Below are 26,941 nucleotides of genomic sequence, written 5' to 3'. Positions count from 1 at the left end.
AAAATCATAGCAACACTGACTTTCCTACTGTCCAGAGAGAAGTTTCTTCAATTCTGCCTAAGAGGTAAACACTTTTCAAATGCCTGCAAGTTAACTTTTTGACTTACCACTCTTTAGAAATTCTGAAAACAAACAAAAAGCAATGCAGCTCAAAGGCAAGCTGTATGAGTCTATTTGAGGCGGCTGAATTCGTCAATCCGTTGAGTGGGTCTGTGGACCAGCATCCCAGTAAAGTGGGTTCTCTTCCCCCACAGCCCTTGCTTATGGCTACAGGAACGAACCAGGAGGGACAGCCGACCTCCCCAGTGGTCAGGGCACCTGGGAGTGCTCCCTGTCCTGGTTCTCAGGCTCTTGGATTTGAGTGCAGGAGCTCTAGGAGAGGCTAAGTGAACGGTGAGTGAGCCAGGAAGGGTGGCAGCTGCAGGACGAGCTATGAGCCCCACTAACCAACGGGGAGACAGACACCTGCAAGGAACAAAGCCAGGTGTCCAGAGCCATCAGCAACAGCTTGGACTAGCTTCTGTCCACAGGACGCCCTTGGCCTGGGGGGCTTCTACTGATGTCTGCTGCGACACTGGGGAAGACCCCTTGGAAAGCAGTCAACCAACATCAGGGGAAGGAGTTGCATGGTACAGTCTTCCTCACTACCTTACATATGAAGGGCACCTGAATGGAATAAGGAGAGAATTAGCATTGTGACATGGAAAAACAAAACCGCATCCATACTTCCAATGCAGATATCAAAGGATTTGTGCTGGCAGCACCAGGAGCGGGCAATCGGCTGCATTCTTGCTTTTGCTGGCTCAACTTAACTCAGGCAGGAGCCCCTTATTTCTGGATTAAAACTTCCACCACAGTGAAGAACTACAAATGGAACTTACCTTGCTCTACTGGGAATCAACCAGGTTAAAACTGAGTATTTAAGATGAGCATCTAACTTACTTTGGAATATCTGATGCTATGTAATTAACACACATATAGATCAAGGACTCAACTCCTAGGCAACACTTTTTGACATTATATGTGAGTATTTCAACAAATTTGTAAAGAAAACAATAGGGGTAATGCAGGCCTAAGGGAAAACATGTTGTTTTACTTAATGTGCGTATGTGCTGTGTGAACCCTGGGGGATAAAGCATTTCCAAGCAGTGGGATGCCTCCAGTAGGAGGCGCTGTAGTGTTCTCTGTTTGTGTTGTGAGGTGATTCTGAGAGCGGGAGGTATTACCAAAAATCAGTTTCTGAAATTCTGAAGGTAAAGAGTCATTATAAAACAGGTGAAAATGTCCTGTTTTTTGATTTTATAAAAACCGACCCAGAACGTTTTTAGCCTTTAGGATCCAAGTCCAGGTCTTAATGACCGTGTGCTATTTCTGCATCCAGTTAAGGAAATGGTCAGGGAAAGCATACTGAAGACAGACATCAAACAGTGGCAGGGACTGGGGGTTGGGGGGAGGAGCAGCTTCTTGATAAACAAAGGCTTCGGGGCTGGAAGTGGGAGCCAGGGTTGGAGCCCCTTCCTATTGTCTCAGCCTTCAAGGCCGCCCCACGTCTGCGTCCAGGTGACCAGTGGCCTTGCAGGGAGACGGGCTCAGCCTTTCTGGCCCACTCAGCCAGAGCCGACCCCTTCCGGTCAGGCTCCTTAAACCTTCTGTGGCCCCTGCTCCCCAGCACAGCGTCACGGACGGGGCCCTGCAGAGTTATCATCTGGGAGGCAGACGCCTTGACCTGAGAGGTACAAAAAGGCTGAGGCTGCTACGCACACGTCCCACTCCCAACCCACCGCACGCTTCTTCCCATGGCTTCAGGGCAGAGCGAACGTTCAAAGGTACATGGATGAACTGCTTTCAGTTGGAGGAATAAACATGAAATGGGGCAGGACCACAGACGCCAAAGCCCTGGAGGGGTGGAGGGGTCAGCACGTGCTGTGCAGGCAGACAAGAGGAAGTCTGTATGGAGCAGGAGTCATGTCAGAGCTGCAGCTGATCTCTCCATGGCATGTATCATGCTACAGTTCCAGGCAGAACTGCAGCACAAAACAGTGTGAAAGGGCTGGTGGATCCAGATGGGAAAGACAAGGTTTGCAAGGGTTGGTTAAAGGGGAGATAGCTTGCATAAACAAGTCAGGACACAGAGAGGTGGCTTCATGACCACAGATCGCTACAACAGACTGGATAGGGTGGGGCTGCGAATACAGGGGTCTTCTGGGCCAAACAGGCACCACAGACAAGTGACACTGGCAAGGTGCATCAAGGGAAGGGAGCACAGCAGGACATCCTGGAGAGCCATAGGGGGCAGCTGATCCTTGGCTGGGGTCAATGGGTGCCAAGTGGGGAAAGTGGGCATGGTCTTGCTAGACTTCTGCCTCGTTCTTTTTAAAGAAAACACTGCACAGGCCAACCAGAGCAGATTTGCAACCTGGATGTTAGATAGCAGTGAGCATTTTTTTTTTTTTTGTGATCACTAAGAACAGTGCAAGAACACTCAGGGTAAAATGCAGCCGAAGAAGACAAGCAGATGTCAGCTTTCGCCTCAAAAGAGCTGGATAGCCACATGGGTCAGGTTCCAGGCTCTCAGGAGGCAAGAGCATATTTTTTGCTAAGGGCTCTCAAATGACTCAGCCAGCCTAGAAGATTTGGCCATGATGCCAATTTCATGAAGCCAAAAGGTAAGGAGACAGATTGCAGGGTTTGTGCCAACTCAGAATCAGGCTTTTTTTTTTTTTTTTTTTTTAAGGAAGGACAGTGATGGATCAGTTAAAGGCAAAACTGTGCTGCCCTGCAAATTCAGTTATCAAACAAACAGAGAGACAAAAGAGCAAAAGGAATACATCTAGAAGTTGGCCTGCTGTAAATAAGGTAGGGACCGGATTCTCAGATTCTCAAGGGGGACATAATTTAGAGAAAGATTCAGTGACCCTCAAGTCCGAAAATGTGAGAACCGGGTAGCTGCTTAAGACTTCACGTTCTATCCTCTGACTCAGAACTTCAGGGAAACACCCCTCCCATTAGTAACACTAAGCTTCCCCAAAACCACGTAGTCATGAAGATGGTCACATACAACAAATATGTCTAAGGCATACAATTATTTTCACTTGGAATGTTCTGGTAACACAAACACACAGACACATGCTCAAGCTTTCAGTTTTGAATTGCTCAGTCAAGCAACTACGACACAGTCAAATCTGTGTCAAGATTTCATTTAAAAAGTAAAAAATAACGCTGTTGAAAGCATAAAACAAGCCCCAGGGGCCAGTCCTGTGCAGCAGCAACTCCACGGGGTTAAAATCCATCCCTGGCTACTATTTCCAGGCGGATGACACAACGGAATAAATGTATTTTCACCTACTTTGTTACATATGCTGCCCAAACCCAGTCTCTCTGCCTGCAAAATGCTGACGGATCACTGGGACTGGTTTTTTTTTTTTTTTCTTTTTGATATACGTTTTGTGTCTAGAAAATAGAAACAGCTAGAGAAAGAAAATGAAAACCTGCTGAATAAAGGGAGGTAGGAGAGAGATGATGCTGGAGAGAAGAAAGAAAAAGCCTCAACTTCGTATCTTTTATTCTCTTTTATATGCAAATGTACACCTGCTAAAATACTTCTAAATCTACAAATAAAAAGAAAAAGAAAATATCTGATGAACAAGTGCTTTTAACAACCCATTACAAGAGCCAGATAAACGAGTGGTTCACCAGCCTCTAAGGGGTGTCTCCAGGGCAGAGAATCTTCCACTGCATCTGCAGAAATCCTTGGGGGGGGGGGGAGTTGAGCCCGGAAAAAGAATCACAAAGGGAGATGCAAGCAATACTATCACTGCAGCTCGGGGGAAAAAACGACCTTGGACTGGTGAATAACTGGGCATCTCTGGATATGGAGGGTAATTACTATTCCTATGTGAAGTGTGCAGAAATTCTAAAATCAAATTTGAAAAAATACTTTCTGTGCACAAGATTTCCGTTACTTTTTTTCTGCATGGTACTAGATATGTTGTTGCTGATGCTGCAGGCCCAGGTTTCTGTGAAATACAATAAAAACGAGATGTATTTCTTGAATCATTCGTAAGGTAAACTTGATCACTGAAAATCCAGAAATCATTTGTCTAGTAACCTGCTCATCTGCAAGTGAGAAAATAGGCTATCAGTGCTTTTGCAGTTCTGAAGATACTGGAAACTCAGCTATATTTAAGCATTCTTTTTAAAAGGTCAAAAGTGTATGTGAATGTGAGGTGCACAGGTTTGGATCCAAATCACTTCTCACATCCAGACTTCCGTCAATAAAATCCACTCCAGCAACAGACCTGGGGCTGCGGATTCACTGCCAAGGTTTCTCTGAGCTGAGACAGGGTGCTGATGCATAAGAGAAACTTCCAATCCACACACTTCGCCTCGAGCTGCTTCATAAAACGGAGATTACATCAGTCTTAATTTCAATAGAGTAACTCAACAGTTCAACCTGAAAGCAAATCCCAGGCTCCTCACTGACCTTTCACGGACATTCCAAACTGCAATGCAATCAGTTTTGCTAACACTGCTTCCCATGTAAACTTAAAACTGCAGTGCTTGCCACCAAGTGACACGGCTCAGCTGTGGGAGGTGAATTTTCAACTCTCAAACTCAAGGGACCTTCTTACCTTTTCAAAGCTTCAGAACTCTGTCAATCAGAAAGCTGTATTTTATTGGTATAAATAGCTTTTCCTAAAGTGACATGTTCAACAATATGTACTCGACAACTTAAGTAATGAGAGGAGTCAGATATAATGACAATATTAACATTTATCATCATCTATAGTAGAACCTAATGACTATACAAGATGAACTGGGTGCTAGAAATGTAAACTACAAATAAACTCCTCACTCCCTGAAGCTAGGATAGCGTTCCAGCCAAAGGTCAGGTCTCCCCAGAGCCTAAGAATGCAATTTAATTTGGAAACGGGACTTTTGTAGGTGTATTAGTTATGGATCTCAAGATGGAATCATTGAACCCTAAGTTCAACAGCCAGTGCCCTCTAAGTGGAGCAGATTCAGAGACCCAGAGGAGAAGGAATGTGAAGACGGGGCGCTGCCATAAGCCAGGAGCCACCGGAGGCTGCACAAGGCAAGGAAAGAGTCTCCCCCAAAACTGTCCCAGGGAGCAAGATGCTGCTCACATCCTGGTTTCCAACGTCCATCATCCAGAACACAGAGAATACCTTCCTGTTGTCTGAAGCTCATGCTGCTTTGTTATAGCAGCCCAAGGAAAATAATGTATTGCCCAGCCCCTAATTTTATTAAAATATCTAAAGTCTGACCTCTTCTCTCTTTCAAGCTGAGTCTCACTTGGAGACCCCTGCTCCACCATTCTGCAACCTGGGAAATCACCTGGATGTCCTAGAAACTGCTCGGGCCTGGGTCCACCACCCCCCTCCCCAGGTTCTCCCAGCATTCATGAGTTCATTTCCTTGAATGCTTTTATGAAAGCATTCAATCAACAGAGCTCCTGAGACAGGTGCCTTTTCTTCCTTAATTACTACATGAAGTACCGCCACCACCCCGCAGCGTAATGAGGAATTGTCTGGTTGCTTACTGTAAGCCGCAGGCCCCATGACTGCGGCCCCAGCAGGCTGACCATGCCCTGCAGACTGCCACGTGGACTTTCACGGGCAGTCAGGCAGCGTTAAGTGTGGTGATTCCCTTGGTTTTGCACAAGCTGGGGATTCTCTTTCTCAGGCCCAACAGGTAAGACGTCTTTACCGACTCCTGTCAATAAAGCATTTCTGGGACAGACAGGGAAGCATATTCCTAGTAAAGTCTGAGTGCAGGAGGTGTTATGCCACTGGGTTCTGGTGGCCCAAGCTGGTCGCTGTAGTCTTTCCTCCCAGGATGAATCCAGTCACCAATGGTAACCTGGCCATTGTGTGTTTCCTGACCTTTCCAATTTGCTGTAAACCTCAAGCAGTTATGTTTTGGGAAACGCTGCCTAGAACTCCAAGTAGCACCCTGAAAATCTACGCTGACCTCCTGGAAAGATTCTAAATGGCTGTCTTAGCATGACCTTGAATATTCCAGGCTCCCAAAGAATATCAGTGAGGAATGGCACAGTCAGGCAACCACTTTCAATACAGCTTGACCAACAGAATTGGTGTCAAAAGAATGAGAGGCTGAATGGACATTCTTAGAAGCTTAATCCTCTTGAGATAAAAGCCGAGAGCCCTTTTCACATGGAGCTTAAGGAGATGAGTTTTGCCAGGATGGGCACGTGGGTGGGAAAAGTACTGGTGGAGTGAATGGCTGAAAGAGACAGTATTCTGGCCTGAATCAACAAGCATTTAAGGAAACTCTGTAATATCCCCATTTTTATTCATTCATGGACAAATTAAGTGTCCACTATATGCCAGATACTGTGTTGGGTGCTAGATTTCCTTTTTTTTTTTTTTCTTTTTTGACAGGCAAAGTGGACAGTGAGAGAGAGAGACAGAGAGAAAGGTCTTCCTTTTGCCGTTGGTTCACCCTCCAATGGCCACCACGGCCGGCGCGCTGCGGCCAGTGCACCGCGCTGATCCGATGGCAGGAGCCAGGTACTTATCCTGGTCTCCCATGGGGTGCAGGGCCCAAGGACCTGGGCCATCCTCCACTGCACTCCCTGGCCACAGCAGAGAGCTGTCCTGGAAGAGGGGCAACCGGGACAGAATCCGGTGCCCCGACCGGGACTAGAACCCGGTGTGCCGGCGCCGCAAGGCGGAGGATTAGCCTAGTGAGCTGTGGCGCCGGCGGGTGCTAGATTTCTATGACATTTAAGGTAAACTGCATCATCTGCTAAAACTCACTTCACACTGAAAAGTCAGTTTAATGTGAATACAAATAAAATTACCAACATCGGGAGTTTCACTTGGGGATGTAAATAGTTCAGAGGGAGGCTTTCATCATCCAAGGAGGCATCACTTTCCTCCTGGCCTGAGAGTTTCGGGGGAAACACTGACAAAGGCCCCATCACCTGTGCCTATGCATATGCAAAGAACATACAATTTATTATATACAGAAAATCTATACATTCATAGGTATCTAAATTAATCTTTGATTTCTACTTGGATTCTTTAGCGGGAGCAATTAGAATAATAAAATAGGCAGACTGTATTAACAACAACTGATCACAAAGGCCATGGGCGCAGTTAGTTTGGTTGGGAATGGGCGCAGAAAACTCACACTTTCCAGAATGACTAACAAAGGAGGTACCCTTGGAGGAACAGCCAACCCTTTGAGTCCCTCTGCCAAGAAGACCTATGTTTTGGGGTGGCAGATCCCATCAGTACAGAGTGAGAATCAGTCTCAGCATTAGAAGGAATGTCGGAGGTCTCAGAAACAAGGATTTCTTCCACAGTGATTCTCAAAGGCAGCCACGCTTCCCAGGGGTTCAAACATGTAGCACAGACGCTCAGACCTGAAAGGTACTTAACATGGTTTGGCTGCAATGAAGGTCTAGAAAGTTCTTTTGATGCTGAGCTGCATTCTGTGTGTGCTAGCTGTTTTCTGTGTATATGGCAGTCCCTCAAATATGTAAGAATAGCTATTGTGCCCTTCCCAGGTTAAACATCCCCAGGGCTTTCATCATTCTGAAAACAGTGTAACTTCAGAGCGTCCCAGCTCCGATGTCCTGTGTCTGCCCTGGATTTCACCCCAGCCTCTTTCTCTATCTCTTCTGAAATGGCTGCAAAGCAAACAGAGACCTGCAGAAAGACCCCACAGAGAAGAAGAGCACTTCTGGACAATAGTAACTTTAACAAGTAGCTTTCAATCACAGCATCTGTGTGTAGTCACACGAGAATAACCTGAAGACTCATTACAAAGCAATCTCATCCAAAGCGGGGTTCCCATGAGATGGAACCTAAGGAAAACACTGAACATAATTTTCGTGTATTGAAAACTGGTGCCCCATTAGACCTTTCAAAAAGGTTCCACACATATATGTGGATATTTCCCAAAGCGTGTTCCACAGACTATTAGTTCTGCTGGCTGTTACTAGTACCGATTCCTTTATCAAATTGGTGGTAAGTTATATGAAACTCTAGATTCACATTTTCAAATGATCCCTTTACTTCTATATGCTGCTGTGAATCATGTAGGGAGAGATGAAGAGAGATCAACAGGGCAAGGTTGGGCCACAAAATACGTATTCACTGAAGTGTTTTCTGGTTGGAACGTTAGATAGAATACATTTTGGCAACTGCTGCATCAGCCTAGCAATCCCTGTGAGACAGTGCATTCACTTGGTGATCGGGCGCTCTACAGTGTCCCTGACTGGGTGCATGTAAGGGTACCTAAAGGCGTGACAGCACCCCCATGCAGAGGCGGCCAGCCTGGACCAAGGGGAGCCTCACAAGCCACTTCTTGGGCTTTTTGGGGTTCTGCTTCTAAGGGTTTCCTCATGAGATGAATTAGAAGTTCCAAAAGCATCATGAACCCCGCTTCGAGGTTCTTTTTTGATAAAGTAAACACCCTTCTGAGGTCAGATCGTCAGCTGTGCTCTCAAGTGGACACTTCTTACAGAAACCAACTGAGAACTCCTGGGAAGTGCTGTCTTGGAGAAGCACCACGGGTCTCGGTCCCCAGTGGCCACTGCAGCGCAGCGAAGGTGAGCAGCTGCCAGGACAGAGTTGTCCAGACGCCCTTCTCGGGGCTCCTCTCAGGAGTATTTTTGGTTTTGTTCATGTATTTGCTCTTTTTCTATGACAATGCATCCACATTCCCCCAGCATCTTTTCCTCTTTGAGTTTGCTTTGTGAGGTTCCTTTAAACAAATGGTACTGGTTTGGAAATGCTGGGAAGTATGGCAGCCAACACAGAAGATCAGTAACACTAGCAATGTTCACGACATTATTAATACATATCACGTACTGCATATTGAGTGCCTAGCATCTGCTAGGTACTTTCGCATACACGATCTCATTTAAGCTTGAAGATCACCCTGTCAGGTAGTGTGTTGGCTTTCCCAATACAGTGGCTCAGTGGGAAGGAAAAACAGAGAAGGGGGCATAAGGATTGATGCCAAAGCCCAGGCTCAAATGCAGTATCTCCTCAACCCTCAGGAGACAGCTTCTGAAATATTCCTGGTCTTTGGAATAGTCTAGAAGGAATGTATTCCATACAAACACAACCAGCATTCACATACACAACGAGGAGACCACAACAGGGAGATTCTATCTAAAATTATATACTTGCTTTACTCTATCAAAAGTCAAATCTCTGAATAATTATGTCAAGGATACAACAATTTACTAGAAGGCTGATGCTCAAGAATTATCAGCAATGACAGACACAGCAGTGTATTCAGCAGAGCCTAGGTATAACATGAACTTCATGGGGAGGGCATGGCTTGGGGCCAAGGGAGAGGAAGAGTATGGTGGCAACGACAGAACAGTCAGGCTCCAACAAAGTATATGACTTAGCAAAGCTTTTTTCTTTTTGGACAGGCAGAGTAGACAGTGAGAGAGACAGAGAGAAAGGACTTTCTTTTTTCCATTGGTTCACCCCCCAATGGCCGCTGCAGCTGGCGCACCGCGCTGATCCGAAGCCAGGAGCCAGGTGCCTCTCCTGGTCTCCCATGCGGGTGCAGGGCCCAAGGACTTGGGCCATCCTCCACTGCACTTCCAGGCCACAGCAGAGAGCTAGACTGGAAGAGGAGCAACCGGGACAGAATCTGGAGCTCTGACCGGGACTAGAACCCAGTGTGCCAGTGCTGCAGGTGGAGGATTAGCCTACTGAGCTGCGGCGCCGGCCAGCAAAGCTTTTTTTATATCCTCCAAGTTATCTTTCATATGTTTAATGCTTTGGTATACAATGGACACAAAGTATTCTTTTTTTTTTAGATTTTTTTTTTTTTTTTGACAGGCAGAATGGACAGTGAGAGAGAGAGAGAGAAAGGTCTTCCTTTGCCGTTGGTTCACCCTCCAATGGCCGCTGTGGCCGGCGCGCTGCGGCCGGTGCACCACGCTGATCCGATGGCAGGAGCCAGGTGCTTTTCCTGGTCTCCCATGGGGTGCAGGGCCCAAGGACTTAGGCCATCCTCCACTGCACTCCCTGACCACAGCAGAGAGCTGTCCTGGAAGAGGGGCAACCGGGACAGAATCCGGTGCCCCGACTGGGACTAGAACCTGATGTGCCGGTGCCGCAAGGCGGAGGATTAGCCTAGTGAGCCGCGGCGCTGGCCTTTTTTTTAGATTTTAAAACATTATTTTTTAATATATTTATTTTTCCCCCAAAGAAACATTTTATTTAAGGAATACAAACTTCATGCATTTCCTAAGTACAACTTTAGGAATAAAGTGATTCTTCCCATTGTACCTGCCCTCCCACCCCTCGTCCTCCTCTCTCTCCCATTTCTAGTCCCGTCCTCCTCTAAGATCCATTTTTTTTAATTAACTTTATATACAGAAGGCCAACTCTATACTAAGTAAAGAGTTCAACAATTTGCATGAACAAAACAAAACAAACTGTTCCTCAACAGTTGAGACAAGGGCTGTTCAAAGTCATTGCATCTTGAAGTTAATTTCACTTTAAAAAAAAAAAAAACTTAATTAACTTTAAAGACACACTCAAGAATGATCTATCTTTTATGACCACTTAGACATAATTATAATACAACTCTCTGAGGACAGAGATCCTGCATGGGAAGTTAGTGCACAGTGATTCCTGTTGTTAATTTAACAATTAACACTCTTACGTGTGATGTCAGTGATCACCCAAGGCTCTTGACCTGGGTCCTAGGCTACAGAAGCCTTCTGTATCTAAAAATTCCATCAGTATTTAGACAAGGCTATAAGCAAAGTGGAAGTTCTCACCTCCTTTCAGAGAAAAGTACACCCTTCTTCAAAGTCCCTTTCTTTCCACTGGGATCTCACTCACAGAGATCCTTCATGTAGGAATTTTTTTTATTTTTTATTTTTTTTGCTACAGTGTCTTGGCTTTCCATGCTCTCGTGGGTTTTTCAGCCAGACCAGAATGCCTTAAGGGCTGACTCTGAGATCAGAGTGTTATTTAGAGCAACTGTCATCCTATGAGTCTGCTGTGTGGACTGCTTCCCATGTTGGAGCATTAACTCTTTTTTTAAACCACCAACTCTTTACACATTGATAGCAGGTTGCTGAAAGTATAATTTCTTTTAAAATCTTAATCTCAAATGTTCCCAACTATTTCTACATATGCCACACATCTCTCTGCATAAAGAAAAGAAAGCTTTGAAACCCCAGCACTTCACTATGTCTTCTCTGGTAAAGAAAATCCATGATTATTTCTGAGAAGAAACAGCTACTTTTAGCAAGGGATGACTGGGAAGAATACTGAGAAGTGAGAATTGAAGAATGGGCAACTAGCTTACTTTCTGGGTACTCCTCAATAAGCCTCTGTAATTTTAACTGAAAGAAATTCAGACGCCATCAGGTACTTCTAAATTCCAAGGTAAATGTAAGGGAAAAGCATCCAAATGATTCCCTGGTTAGCCACAGTTTGAGATCTTCCACACTTCTCCTATTAAGACAAATAATCAAGAAGGAACCCTACCAGAGTTTTTACAAAACGAACAACAAAAACTCAACACATGTATCCCTGGGCAAAATGTTTAAAGGAAAAGAAAACCTTTGTATTTTGGAGTGAAATATTAGCTGATGCATAGTACATACAACAATTGCTCTACTATAAACTCCTTTTTTCAAAACCAGAGTTCATCACAAGAAACATGAGTTTACAAAATTAATCAACATGCCACAGAATGAATTGCCATAAAAGCAGGCTGTTCTTTCCTGCTTATAAACGTAAGGAAACCACCACATATGCAGATGCATGCCTCAGTACCTCGGGGCAACCGTGCATTTACTTGTATAAATATTTAAAGTCAGACCTTTGAATTTATAATGAAGTAGTACAGCACTTTACAAAACAAGGTACTAGTAAATTCAGATGTACAGCAAATAGAACTCTGTTCAGAATACTAATTGCTGCTGTTGATACTCTAAAACTAAACAAAGTAATGATATCATTCAGATTCCATCTAAACAAGCCTAATACATGTATGAAAATCTTAACAGGCCTTGATGAATCCTGACCGGAGAGATTTTTAAGTTGCTGTATTACACAGGCTTTGTGAGTGAGGCACAAGCAAGCTGCTCCTGGCAGCCCCTCACCCCAATCTTATTTTAATGATATGCATTCAATTAATTTAAGAAAGAACAGAGTAAAATCAGAAACATCTGTAGTTTGCATATATTGGCTGGCTGTTTCCCTCCGAGATGGACTCCAGTGTTGAAAGGCTGCATGGTGGAGGGTGCTTACAGGTGTAAATGTGTGCCGTGGAGGTGAGTTCAACTGATAGGGTTATTTTCCACCCAAGTTTATGCTAAGGTAAGCTAGAACATGAAGCTCTCACGAGCGATCTCCAGACCCTGCACGTGACAGCTGTATCTGCTTGCTGGTAGCAGGTGCACAGACCACTAACCCATGCCTGCATCCCACAGGGGAGTACCTGGGTTCAGGTGCTGGCCTGACCGCAGCTTCCTCCCAGTGCAGATCCTGGGAGGCAGCAGGGATGGTTCAAGTACCTGGGCTCCTGCCACCTACTTGGGAGACCTGAATGGAGTTCCTGGTTCCCGGCTTCCGCTCCAGCTACTCCTGGCTGTCATGACATTTGAGCAATGCACTAGAAGATGGGGGCTCTCTTTCCCTGCCTCTCAGATACATATTTTATATACTTAAAAAGGCTACAGCCTGTGTTTGAAACTCTCAGGCAACTGTGACTTTACCTGTGATTGGGATCACTGTGGCCATGTTTTCTTCCTTTCTCTCATCTCCACAGTCACTTGAAACTTCTAAAAATCAAACACATGATAATAAAAATGCAGCATTTCAAAGTTATGGAACAGATTTTTTTTTTTTAAAGATTTATTTATTTGGGACCGGTGTTGTGGAGTAACAGGTTAAGCTGCCGCTTGTAATACCTGCATCCCATATAGGTGCTGGTTCAAGTCCTGGCTGCTCCACTTCCAATCCAGTTCTCTGCTATGGCTTGGGAAAGCAGCAGAAGATGGCCCAAGTCCTTGGGCCCCTGTACCCGCATGGGAGACCTGGAAGAAGCTCTTGGCTCCTGGCTTTGGTCTGGCACAGCCCTAGCTGTTGTGGCTGTTTGGAGAGAGAACCAGTACATGGAAGATTTCTCTCTCTCTCCCTGAGAGATCTTCCATCTGCTGGTTCACTTTCCAAGCAGCCGCAATCACTGGGACTGGGCCAGGCTGACGCCAGGAGCCAGGAGCTCCTTCCAGGTCTCCCATGTGGTGAAGGGACCCAAGCACTTGGGCCATTTTCTGCTGCATTCCCAGGCGCATTAGCAGGAAGCAGGATGGGAAGTGGAGCAGCGGGGACTTGAACCGGCACCCATGTGGGATGCCAGAGTCGAAGGCAGTAGCTTACCTACTATGCCGCAGCGCCAGCCCCATGTTTGGGTTTAACTGCCATTCCTTTCATTTTCACTGCCTCTCCAGCTTCTTCTTCATTTTTATTTTTTTTCTCCTACTTTATTTCTTGTCTAAAACAGTGCTATTCTTAAGAGGAAGCCAGCTCTAAAACTAATGTATCTCCATGTCTGGGCCTAAGGCCTAGGCAAGCTAGTCACATCTGGGCTAGGGCTCCGCACTCCTTCCCACCCCGTCCAGGGCACTGAACCAGGCCCCGCTGGCTACTGCAGCACTTGGGTATGACGGGGTGACGTGGCCCCATTCCTGTCTCCTGAACAACCTTATGGACAGGGTGGTGGCCGTGTCTCTTCTCCGGTAGTGTCACTACCTGTTGTTACTCCTTCCCTTTAACCCACCTTGTCACAGGTATGGGGTATGGAGGGGGCAAGGCACTTAAGCTGAGATTCTTCTGGGGGTAGCTAGCTGGTGATTGTGCCTTGCGTAGGCCTCCACTGGCCTTAAACCTGAAGATGTCTCCTCAAGCCTGTGGGCAGCAGGCCCAGATTCCTAGACCTCAAGCCACTGTGACGGGGGCCGGCGCTGTGGTACAGTGGATTAATGCCCCGGCCTGAAGCGCCAGCATCCCATATGGGCACCGGTTAGAGGCCCAGCTGCTTCTCTTCCAATCCAGCTCTCTGCTTTGGCCTGGGAAAGCAGTAGATGATGGCCCAAGTCCTTGGGCCCCTGCACCCACGTGGGAGACCCGGAAGAAGCTTGTGACTCCTGGCTTTGGATCGGCACAGACTTCTCTCTCTGTCTCTACCTCTCTCTGTAATTCTTTCAAATAAATAAAATAAAAATCTTAAAAAAAAAAATCAGTAAAAAAGAAAAAAAAAAGACACTGTGACGGCTATCTCTGGTGGTCCACTGTGGTTAGCTGCAAGGATTTCTCCACGTGTGGTGTTGTTTTTGTTACTGTTTTAAGGGGTACACATTTGTGATCTGCATTGTGACCTGGAGATAATAAAATTCAGACTATATAGATAAAAATATAAGGTATCTCTATGTTGCTTTCAAGCAACATAATTTAGCCTAACATCTATCAAATTTGCATGGGGCTTAAAACATAGGAGCCTCCCGTCCTGTACATTGATTTTCGAAAACTGAATACTTTCTGAGCAACCTGTGGCTTCCTGAAAATAACACTGGAGTTGTTTCCAGGCATGTCTTAACAGTAATGCTGAAACAGTCACAATTTCTGGGTACTAAAAATCGACTATTACATTTTGTGAGAATAAATTCATTCATTCCTAATCACCTGTTCAGACTTTGATAAGGTTCTATTACCATTAAAAAGCTTGTTTAAAATTACAAGTGATATCAAAACTCCACATTACAGAATCATTTTAATAGGATCTCCCTCTTCTTTGTGGTCAAAATGATCCACCATGAGGTGATCTGAGATTTCATAGCTCAACACTTATTTTATTAGTAGTTCAGCACAACCACAGCCCTACAATCAGCTTTCCCCTTCCTGTGAGACTGAATGAGAACATATATAAGTATTTACTGGAAGGGGGTAGAAAACAACACACTATGCATATTAAAGTCAGAGATACTCTCTCCTCGGTGGCATTTTACGGGTACACCTTGCACAAGAGTATGTTGCATTGATTCTGAATGCCTTTTTGCTGTGGATAGACCCTTTCACAATAGTCACCTTGTTCCCCTGTGCGAACACTGTTGAGCCATAGAGGGGGTTTTGCTTCCTTTATTCCAGGATTGTCATTCAGAATAGATGGCAGGCTGCAAGATGATTCATTACTGTGAATAGCTGACCCATCAGCACTCTCTTCCGTAAGGGCTTTTTTCAAGAATGCTGTTGCCTACAGTGTTTCAAAGAAAGCACAAAGAAATAAAAACAAACGGTAGCCACATTTCCCTTGGCCTCCAAGACCCAGCCTTCAAATATAATTTTAGGTTAAGCTTTACTTAGGATTTAATTTGCTTTCTGACATTTAACTGAAATTAAAATGTCATCAAGATGAAATAACATCTGGTTATTTTCCAGCATAATTTAATTCTTTACAACAATTTGCAGTTGCAATAATACATTTTTGAGGGCTGAATCTTACGGAATGCAGAAGTGTGCTTCTCCTTGTGAAGTATGTACAGGAGACGTGACCATCTCTGTTACCCTGAGCTGGTTTATCCTCCCTTAGGTGTACGTAAAAGTCAAAGCCCACGACCTCCTTTGGGAAGGAAAGATTTAGAATTTGTGTGAAACCTGTATTCCAGGCTTGCAAGACAGAGTTGGTTTGGACTGGGAAAGAAATCTGGGAGGGGCCGGTGCTGAGGCACAACAGGTTAAGCCGCTGCCTGCAGTGCTGGCACCAGCACCCTATATAATAGGTACTGGTTTGAGTCCACACTGCTCCCCTTCTGATCCAGTTCCCTGTTAATGCGCCTGAGAAAGCAGTGGAGGATGACCCAAGTGCTTGGGCCCCTGTCACCATGTGTGAGACTTGGAGGAAGCTCCTGGCTTTGGTCTAGCCCAGCACTGGCTGTTGCAGTCATTTGGGGAGTGAAGCATCGGATGGAAGACCTCTCTTGCAGAAAAACTTTGTGGCTGAGGAAGATTCTCTGAGCAAAAAGGGAACTGACCTTATTCTAAACCCTAGTCTTCACCCAAGGATGAGGACAGTCTGCAACTTGGCGTCCAGGTCTGCTGGGAAGCTGAGGGGCGGCAGGCATGAGATTTTCTCGCCTGTATCAGCTTGTGCCCTGGACAGCCAGCACACAGCTTTCATCACAGTCAACTTGACAGGCAGAAAACACTGGCAGTTAACAGGGCATGGGGTGGTACCTATGCCTCTTACTTTCCAGGCCAGCAATTTTCCCCCAAGAAATGAAGTAACTCCGGTAACAAGACCTAGGCTTTGCGTAGAGAACCACGTTGTCTCGCTTCCTCATGGGAAGTGCAAGTCTGCCCAGGCGGCTGGACAGCTCGCCTTGGTGGCAGTGGCAGAGACTGCTCTCTGACACAGGGGGCAAGGCCCAGACCACCTTGTGGGGAACAGACATCTGAGCAGCTGCATTAAAATGAAGTGCAGAGCTGGACCCACAGGTCATTGTTAGTGACAGGGGAAAGTGGTAAGAATGCGATTACTGAGTTAACAGTGGGGAAGAGAAGAAGCTTGTCTGATGATCCTAGCGATTCACTTGCAAGAAGGAAAAGGAAGAGATTGGAGGAGCCAGCCATGGGGCCAGTGCTGTGGCGCAGCAGGTTAACGTCCTGGCCTGAAGTGCAGGCGTCCCATATGGGTGCTGGTTCGAGTCCTGGCTGCTCCTCTTCCGATCCAGCTCTCTGTTATGGCCTGGGAAAGCAGTGGAAGATGGCCCAAGTCCTTGGGCCCCTGCACCCACGTGGGAGACCCAGAAGAAGCTCCTGGCTTCAGATCGGCGCAGCTCCAGTAGTTGCGGCCATCTGGAGAGTGAACCAGTGGATGGAAGACCTCTCTCTCTCTCTCTGCCTCTTCTCTCTCTGTGTAACTCTGACTTTCAAATAAATAAATGAATCTTTAAAGAGAAAAAAAAAAAAAAAAAAGAGCCAGCCTTGCACGTCTGCCACTTCAGATACTTCAAGGCCCTGCCTTTGGCCCTGCCTTCTGAACGGATCCCGCCTGCTGCCCTCACTACGACTGCTGGCCTCCTAGACCCATGGCCTATCCTGGGAGCTGGAGCCCCTGTCTGTGAAGGATTTAAGGACTTAGTCTCCATGACTGAAGGACTTGGCATCAAGTCAGCCTTGCAGACTGGACTTTTCTGTGGTCTAGTTCTTACCGCTAAGGGCTTTCCCTTAATTTTAAACTAGTCTCTGGATTTTACTTTAGTTGCAATAACTCTCTGTTGGGATGACCTGTTCAGTACCTCTGCTTCTGCAGACTGGGGTTGGGGCACACAGTCCTGCCCTTGAAGCCCAGACCAAGGGTTGGTCCCCCTTACCAGCTGCCATACTCCCTCCCCCCATTCCAGCTGTCCACATGGACCACTGCACTGCACTGCACCTGCTTCCAGGAAGTGCAGATACCACATCCTTGAACTTGAACTGCTGTCTTTCAACTGTCAGTGTGCTTTCTGGACTGATCTGTGTGTCTCCATTCATCCTGATCTAGTCTATCTGTGCCCAATAATATAAAAAGCACTTTAAAATATGAACAGAAAGAACTGACTGCAATTCTGTAGTAAAAGCTGCAATTTTCTTTTTCTGAGATTTAAAATAATCCATACACTGTGAGAACCTCAAATTCATCATATCACCTTATATAATGCCTATAACTAATAATTTCTTGACATGCCCTTGCAGTAGTAGCCACTGTCTAATCACACATTTTAAGGACAAATGGTTGGGGCCAGTGTGTGGTGCAGCAAGTTAGGCTGCTACCTGCGATGCCAGCATCCCACATGAGCACCAGTTCCTGGCTCCGCTGCTCCACTTCACATCCAGCTAAAGATGACCCAAGTACCTTGGCTCCTGCCACCTACATGGGAGACCTGAATGGAGTTCTTGGCTCTTGGCTTCAATATGGCCCAGCCTTGGCTGTAGTGGCTATTTGGAGAGTGAATCAGCAGACCTCTCTGTCTCTTTCTCTTCATCTCCTAACCCCTACCCTGGATCTCTCTCTCTCTCTCTCTCTGTAACTCTGCCTTTCAAATAAATAAAATCTTTTAAAAACAGAAATAAAATGGTTAAAAGACTGTTGAAGTTTCCTACACCTTCTGCTGTAGAATTTACACACATTGGAGAGCTTCAGAGATTTTTAGTCAGTTTAAAACAACCAGCTTTATCACTCCTCTCCATGCCTGAATGCCCAAACTGTTCTGGATAGTCAATGACTTGCATGACTTCTCACAGGTCCCTCAAAGTGGAGTCACTTAAGTAAATCCTAACAAAACAGAGCCACGAGGTCACAATGGAAGGGCTTTCACATGGCCATGCCTATGACAAGAACAAGCAAGGAATTCCTTCAAACTTCAGTATCCCTGATGAGGTGCTTGTACAAGTGCACCTGCCGACAATGGTTGTCTCTATCAATAAGTTAACACCGACTTCTCCAACCAATGGTATTTGTTTCAGCGCTTACATATATTTTTATATTTGTCTTGAAAACTTCTTCTTTGACCCAATCCCCTTGGCTGCACGCACAGCCCAGTGGCCGCCATAGCACGCATATCCCAGAGGGGAATCCCTTGCTATTCCCAAATACACTCTTGCTGTGGAGTTGGTTTCCTTGTAACTCAGTGTAGGCTGCCATCCTCAACAATGACAAACAACTATCTCACCACTTTGTGCATCCCTTTCATTTAAGATCTGCTTTTGCTTTAGCTGGGTTTTAACTGGTCCTCGAACACAAAATAAGATGCTATAATAATATGGAAATGTCTTTCTAGCAAGTACCTGCATGTTCAATAGGAAAACCATCACTGCTACCTGTTCTGTGCAGAGCCCAGATGTGGTGGGCACACTACCCACTAGTTTAATTCATATTGTATGTCTACCCCTTTTATCCTCACAACTCAATACTTCTCTCTAGGATTTCTGTAACTTTTTAAATAAGTTTATTTGTCTTTATTTATTTGAAAGACAGAGTGACAGAGACAAAGAAAGAAATAGGTACTTTTTTTTTTTTTTTTGGACAGGCAGAGTGGACAGTGAGAGAGAGAGAGAGAGAGACAGAGAGAAAGGTCTTCCTTTGCCGTTGGTTCACCCTCCAATGGCCACTGTGGCCAGCGTGCTGTGGCCGGCACATGGCGCTGATCCGAAGCCAAGAGCCAGGTGCTTCTTCTGGTCTCCCATGCAGGTGCAGGGCCCAAGCACTTGGGCCATAGCAGAGAGCTGGCCTGGAAGAGGGGCAACCGGGACAGAATCCGGCGCCCCCACTGGGACTAGAACCTGGTGTGCCGGCGCCGCAAGGTGGAGGATTAGCCTATTGAGCCACGGCGCCAGCCAGAAATAGGTACTTCTAACGGCTGGTTCACTCCCAAATAGATGCAACAGCTGAGGCTGAACCAGACTGAAGCCAGGAGCCAGGAACTCCATCCAGTCTCCCAGGGACTCAGCCACTTGAGCTATTATCTGCTGCTCCCCAGGGCTGCAATGGCAGGAAGCTCTACTGTTAGTGGTGTAGCCAGGACTTGAACCGGGTCCTCCAACACGAGATGTAGGTGTCCCAAGAGGTGGCTTAGCCTGCTATACCTTATTGCCCACTGGTCTCTTCCTTTTTGGACAGAAACAACTATAACATAACTCTTCTTTTATAATTCTATAGATAATTTCTCAAAACTGAGTATTTTTTTAATCTATAAAATTGTAGTGGATGATAAAGTTACAACATAAGAATGTTGGTTTGACTTTGATTAACTGTGGCACCAATAAACAGAACAATAGAGCTGCCCAAAAATCACCTGTCAGGGAATCTAAAATATAAGTACTTGGGGCTGGACTGTGGTATAGCAGGTTAAGCCACACCACCACCTGCAGTGTTGGTATCCCATGTGGGCGCTGGTTTGAGTCCTGTCTGCTCCACTTCAGATCCAGCTCCCTCCAAGTATGCTGGGGAAAACAGCAAAAGATGGCTGATGTGCTTGAGCCCCTTCACCCATGTAGGACATCTGGATGAAGTTCCTGGCTCCTGGTTTTGGCTTGGTCCGGCCCCACCCATGTGCCCTTTTGGTACGTGGACAGAAGATTCTCATTCTCATTCTTTCTCTCTCTCTCTTCCTCCCTCCCTCTCTGTCACTCTGCCTTTCAAATAAATAAAATAAATCTTTAAAAATAATAATAATGTAATTCCCTAACCAGCAGGGAATAATGACCTGCAAGGAACAGAAAGGAAGGGCCAGTCTTCTAGTCAAAAACAACTTCCAGAGAGTCAGGAAAAACATTTGCAACACATTTTTTAAATGAACTGCTTGCAGGTGTGCTCCAGAAAGGCACAGTTCTAAGGGAGCCCTGGACTTGAAGGAGCTTACAACCTGAGACTCAGGACACTGACCTATACCTGCAAAGCAACAGTAGCTCACAGAAGCCCTCACAAGCTACTTTGCACATCTTATGCTGGACTGAGCAGCCTTTGCAAATTGGAGCTCATTTTCTGAAAAATGCCAGCAGCAAACAGCTTTACCATGGCTTTCTATAGGACTCAGAAACGGACCAGGCTGCTGCTTGCCTTTTTCCAGGCTTGGGTTTTTAACTTTCCTGCTCTGAATAGAGCCTCTCCTTGCACTGCATGTATTTCGAGCCCAGGAGGGAAAACTGGAGATCACTTCACTGATTCAGCCGTCTGAAGTCTAAAGGAATACCAACAAATTAGTCCTTAGCTTTTCTACCTTTCCAGGACACACACCAAGAAGCTTGGAAATTGAATGCCAAGGTACGCACTATTTGCAGAATGAGTGATGTTGATACTGCCCTAATTTAGCTACCACAGTAGATAAATCATTCCATGAATTATACTTAGTAGTATTCCTAGAATTACTGGCTTGATTCCAGTGCAGTGTTCCTTAAAGTTCAATCCTGCTATGTCGAGAACCCAAAAGTCACCTTACGCTGACTCCTAACTTATACCATAAACTTATCAAATGTGATATTAAATACATAAATGGATGAAGATATTAGGGTAAAAACATTGTGTCCATAAAATTTGAAGGCAAAGATCACACTGCTAAAAATATTGGAACAAAATGTACAAAATTATATAAAAAGTTCTTACAGGTCAGTATTACTAACCTAATAGAAAAATGTGCAAGGAGCATGAATCAGCAATTACAAAAAGAGAAATACAATTGGCTAACAGATAGATAGTCAAAAAGTGTGACCTCAATTGTGATATAAGGGTCAAACGATCAACAAGAAATAATTGAATGTCATTTTCACCTCTCAAATCAGTGCCAAAAGACAGTTGATAGTATCTGCTTTCACAGAAAACTCAGAGAAATGACATTTTCACCCATTACTGGCGACACTGATGACCCTTCCAGAGTGAGACCCAGCAGTGCACACGCACAGCTAAAGCCTGGAAGATGTTCACACCTTTTGACCTCATTATTCTACATTCCGGAATTCATTCCATGGAAATAACATGGATATTCATAAAACTGGATGTTCTTTGAGACTTTTTTTTTTGTTAGAGAAAAAAATCAGAAACAACCTGAACGGTCAACGAGACTGGTAAAGAGACAGCAGACGGGGACCTATGTAAAGCTATACGGAATTGACATAGAACATTTAATGGTATGAAAGGAAGTTCATGTGGTAACAAGAGGGAAGAAACATTAAATATTAAAATCATCCACCACGATGTAAACAAGGCTTTATAAAGATGGTAGGATAAAAGACATTTTTCTTTTCCTAACATTTCCAGGGTTTTTCCCCCTGTCTGTTTAAAAAAGAAAACATGCTCACTGAACAAGAATCCAGCTTCTTTGATGAGAGGTACAAACATAAAGACAAAGAGAATGCAAAAGCATTTGATAAAATTAAATTTCATTACACGTAGAGAAAAGCAAAGGAGCTAAAAACCATGGAAGTTGACAGTGGTTGGCATTTCTTGACACACATGTTAAAATGACTCTTCCTCCAAAACCTTCCTTTAGGACAAGTGAAGTAATTTTCCAGTGTTTAAAGAGATACTCCAGGCCAGTGCCGCAGCTCACTAGGCTAATCCTCTAAATGCGGCTCCAGTACCCTGGGTTCTAGACCATGTTGGGGCGCCAGATTCTGTCCCAGTTGCTCCTCTTCCAGTCCAGCTCTCCGCTGTAGCCAGCCCAGGAAGGCAGTGGAGGATGGCCCAAGTGCTTGGGCCCTGTACCTACATGGGAGACCAGGAGGAAGCACCTGGCTTCGGATTGTTGCAGTGCACCGGCTGTAGCAGCCATTTGGGGGGTGAACCAATGGAAGGAAGACCTTTCTCTGTCTCTCTCCCTCACTGTCTAACTCTGCCTGTCAAAGAGAGAGAGAGAGAGAGAGAGAGAGAGAGAGAGAGACACTCCAGGCATCATCACTTAACTTATTATATCTAAGACAAGGAGAAGGGATTTTATCTGTGTAGTAATGAAAAGAAAGGGAAAAATATTCAAACAAGTACTTAAGAGATAAAAATAGAGAGGCAGTGGGTCACCTAGGAAAAGTCTTCCTGGTGAGTAAAACCAGTGTGTGGACAGTGGGGGACAGGACACGAGGCGCCCTTGACACTGAGTTGCTCTGCTGTGTCAAAGTTCTCCTGGGAGGAACCGGACATCCTTTGGGAGGAAAGGACTTTTAAGGCACTCTGTATTTTAATGAAGCACCATTTCATTTTATTTCCACATAAAGTAATTACATATTTTTCTGAATTAAAAGCATGTAGCTCAATTATGTAATTGCCTAATAGGCTGTGTGGGCGCTGTGAAGCTCCTGTGGTCTCAAGGGGAAACAATCTGAGTTTCTGTGACTTTGATGATGTATTTACTCAAGAGAAGGGATTGACTCCAGCTGACAGCACAGGGACCCACAGGTAAACATCATTTGCATGTGACTATTTAATTAGCCATTTGCCCCAGAGATCAAAGTAAATAGTTCAGAGCTGCAATAGACTCTTAACCAAGTACATTCTGGTAGAGCGTTCTTAAGTTTTGAGAAATTGGTTACTTTTAAGATTTTACCTAAAAAGAGGTATTTAACCCATAGTATTTGCTATACATGTCTATTATTTCAATACTCAGAAACAACTCAATCTGTATTTTGCTGATCATAAAAGGATGATACAGAAGCCAGACAGTTCTAGAACCCACAGGAGCATGTGGTTGTGAATAAAGCTCACAAGGCTTGCCTTGCTTGTGTCATTTTTGGTAACACTGCTCTTTGGGCCTGTGCATTTCTTCCATATAGTATGTGTGTTAGAAAAATCACCTATCTACTTCCATTTTTAAAGCTACGTTTTTTTTTCCCACTAACTTATTTTTGATTCATTAGTTATTATTTGGGCAGTCCTCCTGCCCACCCCCATCACCAATGGAGGCATTGGGAAATTTATGAGTGGATTGATTGATTAAAACTTTACTCATGTTTTCTAATATAAACAATATCTTTCTTCCCGCACCCTGCCCTTTTAAACAAGGTGTTATGGGGGCCATTGTTGTGGCACAGTGGGTTAAACCACTGCCTGTGACACCAGCATCCCATATGAGCAAATTCAAGTCCCGGCTGCTCCTCTTCTGATCTGGCTCCCTGCTACTATGCCTGGGAAAGTAGCAGAAGAAGGTCCCAAATGTTTGGGCCTTTGCACCCATGTTGGAGACATGGATAGAGTTCCTGGCTTCTGGCTTCAAGCTGGCCCAGTCACGGCTGTTGTGGTCATTTTGGGAGTGAACCAGCAGATGGAAGACCTCTCTCTTTTGTTCTCTCTTTATCTCCCTCTCTCTGTGTAACTCTGACTTTCAAATAAAAATAAATACATCTTTTAAAAAGTTGAAATAGAAAAAGATGATACAACAGCAAAAAAGCATTTAACCAACACTTGATCTGTGACATGGCTGAAATGTGATATAATGCAATGAACAAAAATGGAACACAATGCTGTTAGAAAATACAGTTAAATAAAGTAGACAAGAAAACCTAAAAACAATCTCCTTTTATATTAATCAACAGAGATGGAATGGGTCTTAACAATACAGGTTCTATTTATCATAAAGCACACTATTTTAAACAGTTATACAAATGGTATCACCCCTTGAACAAAACCAAACTATCAGCTCTTTATTAAATCAGCCATAGTGCAGTAAAATGAGAATACACAGGAAGGATATGCACAAGTTATCTTTGAAAAGGGACAAGAAGTCTATGAGGTACATGGGGCTGTGTCTACACCTGCAATAATTCACTTTTTCCCCCGAAGGAAAAGGGGTGGAGAAGAGGGTTGGGAGAGGAGAGGAGAGAGAAGAGGGAGAGAGAGCAGAACGCAGGAGGGAAGGAGCGGAGGGGTGTGAGAATGAGTAGGAGGAGATCTGAAACAAGTACAGTGCAAGGACGGCAATGCACAACACCGAGCCCCAGGCACGGGAGGCGCAGTTCATCCCAGCATTACATGAGCACAGCTTTCCAAAGCTCATGGCCACGCCCAGTATAAAGAAACTAAGCAGTCTTCAGAAAGTTTAGGATCAAAATAAAGTTACTGTTTACTTCTCTTTTTCCATGAACTTTCTTAAATACCCTTGTTTATATGCTTGAAATGCGAAAAATAAAAATTTACAGAAAGGTCCTTGTACCCTCTTTCAGCTAGGGGGGTGAGGTTCGGGGACAAGGTGCTCTGAAAGGCCTGGGGGGCCCCTTCTCTCGCCTGAACCTCGGCAGAAATCCCTGCTCCCCCTTACTTCAGTCCTACTCCAGAAAGACAGAATTCTGTAAGGCACCGCAGAAACCACCCCGGAGCCCTGCTCCAAAGGCTCCGGTGGCACCTCCAAACCTGCAACACTACACACCACCTCCCCAGCCTTCGGCCAGTCAGTGCACGACTCAGCCTGAGACTACCTGGTGGACTTCAGTTCCCCAGCCACAAGGGCAGCTCCTCTGCCTGGACATGTGCTGGGTTTCTTGGTTTGTTCTATTATTCGTCTGCCCCTCTCTCGCACTCTAACCTTGTCAAAAGCCTGTCTACACCTTTTCAGGGTCACTAACATCCATCCCAACATCTGCCCTTGATGCTTCTCCTGATGGCTTGGCTCCCTTTTCTGAGGAGCCACATTCACTGGCATTTCTTTTTTTTTAGATTTATGTTATTTATTAGAAAGACAGAGTTACAGAGAGAGAGAGAGAGAGATCTTCAATCCACTGGTTCACTCCCCAGATGACCACAACGGCCAGAACTGAGTTGATCCAAAGCTAGGAGGCGCCAGGAGCTTCTTCCAGGTCTCCCACAGGGTGCAGGGGCCTAGAGACTTGGGCCATCTTCTACTGCTTTCCCAGTCCATAGCAGAGAGCTGGATCAGAAGTGGAGCAGCCGACACATGAACTGGTGCCCACATGGGATGCCGGCGCTGCGGGCTGGGGCTTTAACCTGCTGAGCCACAGCACTGGCCTCATCACTGCCACTTTCTTATAACATGCACTCCACTGAGTCATCCCTCAGAAGGAAGGAGCCACATTTTATTTATCTTTCTCCTTCCAATGGATTTGGGCTACTACCTGGGACAATAAGGGATCAATATATATATTTGCTGTATTGATATAAATTACAGTAATTTATATTTTTTAAAACATTCTGACAATCTTTTTTTTAAGTTTAAATTTATTTGAAAGGCAGAGCGAGAGCATAAGGAAGAGAGAGAGAAAGAGAGAGGATCCTCCATCCACTGTTTCACTCTCCAAATGCCCCCAACAGCCCTAGCTGGGCCAGGTCAAAGCCAGGAACCAGGAACTCAACTTGTATCTTCCATGTGGGTGGTAAGAACCAGAATGCTTGAAACATCGTCTGATGCCTCCCAAGAGCACCCATTAACAGGAAGCTGGATTACAAAATGGAGATGGGACTCAAGCCCAGGCACTCTGAAATGGGACATGGGCATCTCAAGGGGCAGCTTAACTCACTGCACCACAATGCCTGCCCTTGCATAATATTGTTAATGCGTGGAATGAAGCCAGAAAACCAGAATGTTCCAAGATGCTCCCACGTTCCCTAGAAAGTGTTATGACAGACATGTATAATCAAGTTATCTCTGGAACCTAAAGTAATACTGTGCCAGAGGTTAGGAATTCTATATAAAATGTTAGGTAAAAGGTGCGAGACCAGGAAGTTAGAAACCAACCAACCGCAAAGCCTTACTGACTACTCTTCTTACCATCATTTTTTTCAAATATTTTAATTATCCTTAAGAGTAAAACTGTTTGCCCCTGTTTCCTCAAATGAATAACTTGTACATCTTGAAACTCATTGAAAAAAATCCTACCCCTTGTTTGGTCCACATTTTTGACTGGATGAAACTTCAGGCAGTTTAGCTACATACCTCTTGTTGGGGAGAATGAGCACGTTCTTTCAAGGCAGCCACACAACACTGTGCCTGCAGTAGGCCCGAGTCTGAGGCTTGTTTAGATCTGTAAAACAGATTCAGGAGGCAGACACATCACAGACCGGTAGTATGGGATTATGTATCAGACTTCCACATTTTTAAAGGCCTAACCATCAAGTTAGGAGAAGACAGCTCATCCAAAAAGTCTGGAACTTAACATATTCTGGACTAAGGTAATTTAGCAACTTTGCACACGGAATCACCTGGGCAGCTTTGCAAAGTCTGAGTGCCTCGGACTACTCCTCAGAGTCTAGTGAAATGGCCTGGCCGCTTGGGATTTGGGGTTTCTTTCTCAGGGCTCACACCGTGATTCTAAAGTGTAGCTATGGTTTTGAATCACTGTATAAATGTATTTATGAGAAAAAGATCATATTCTCATGGCAATCTTATTTTTTTTTGGTCTACTCACAATTAAAATGAAAATTAATA

At 45.0% G+C, this 26,941-nt stretch overlaps 1 protein-coding gene across 2 annotated transcripts in view; it reads right to left on the bottom strand.

The window, feature by feature from the left end:
- The window catches only part of KIZ (kizuna centrosomal protein), a 114,089-nt gene that overhangs the window by 13,242 nt on the left and 73,906 nt on the right, over window positions 1-26,941 (bottom strand). The window contains exons 7-10 of one of the 2 annotated variants that reach the window (XM_051845317.2): window positions 26,450-26,537; window positions 15,132-15,297; window positions 12,764-12,829; window positions 3,415-4,391 (exon numbers count right to left, since the gene is read on the bottom strand). In XM_051845317.2, coding sequence (XP_051701277.2) covers window positions 4,255-4,391; window positions 12,764-12,829; window positions 15,132-15,297; window positions 26,450-26,537 — 457 coding nt within the window. In that variant the 3' untranslated portion in view covers window positions 3,415-4,254. Of the gene's footprint in view, window positions 1-3,414; window positions 4,392-12,763; window positions 12,830-15,131; window positions 15,298-26,449; window positions 26,538-26,941 lie in introns of those variants that run through there. The other variant, XM_002710943.5, reaches the window with a different exon arrangement.

The sequence above is a fragment of the Oryctolagus cuniculus genome, chromosome 11, assembly GCF_964237555.1.
Source record: "Oryctolagus cuniculus chromosome 11, mOryCun1.1, whole genome shotgun sequence".
Lineage (NCBI taxonomy): Eukaryota > Metazoa > Chordata > Mammalia > Lagomorpha > Leporidae > Oryctolagus > Oryctolagus cuniculus.
The sequence above is the reverse complement of the archived record's forward strand: the minus strand, read 5'-3'. Positions and strand labels throughout refer to the sequence as shown.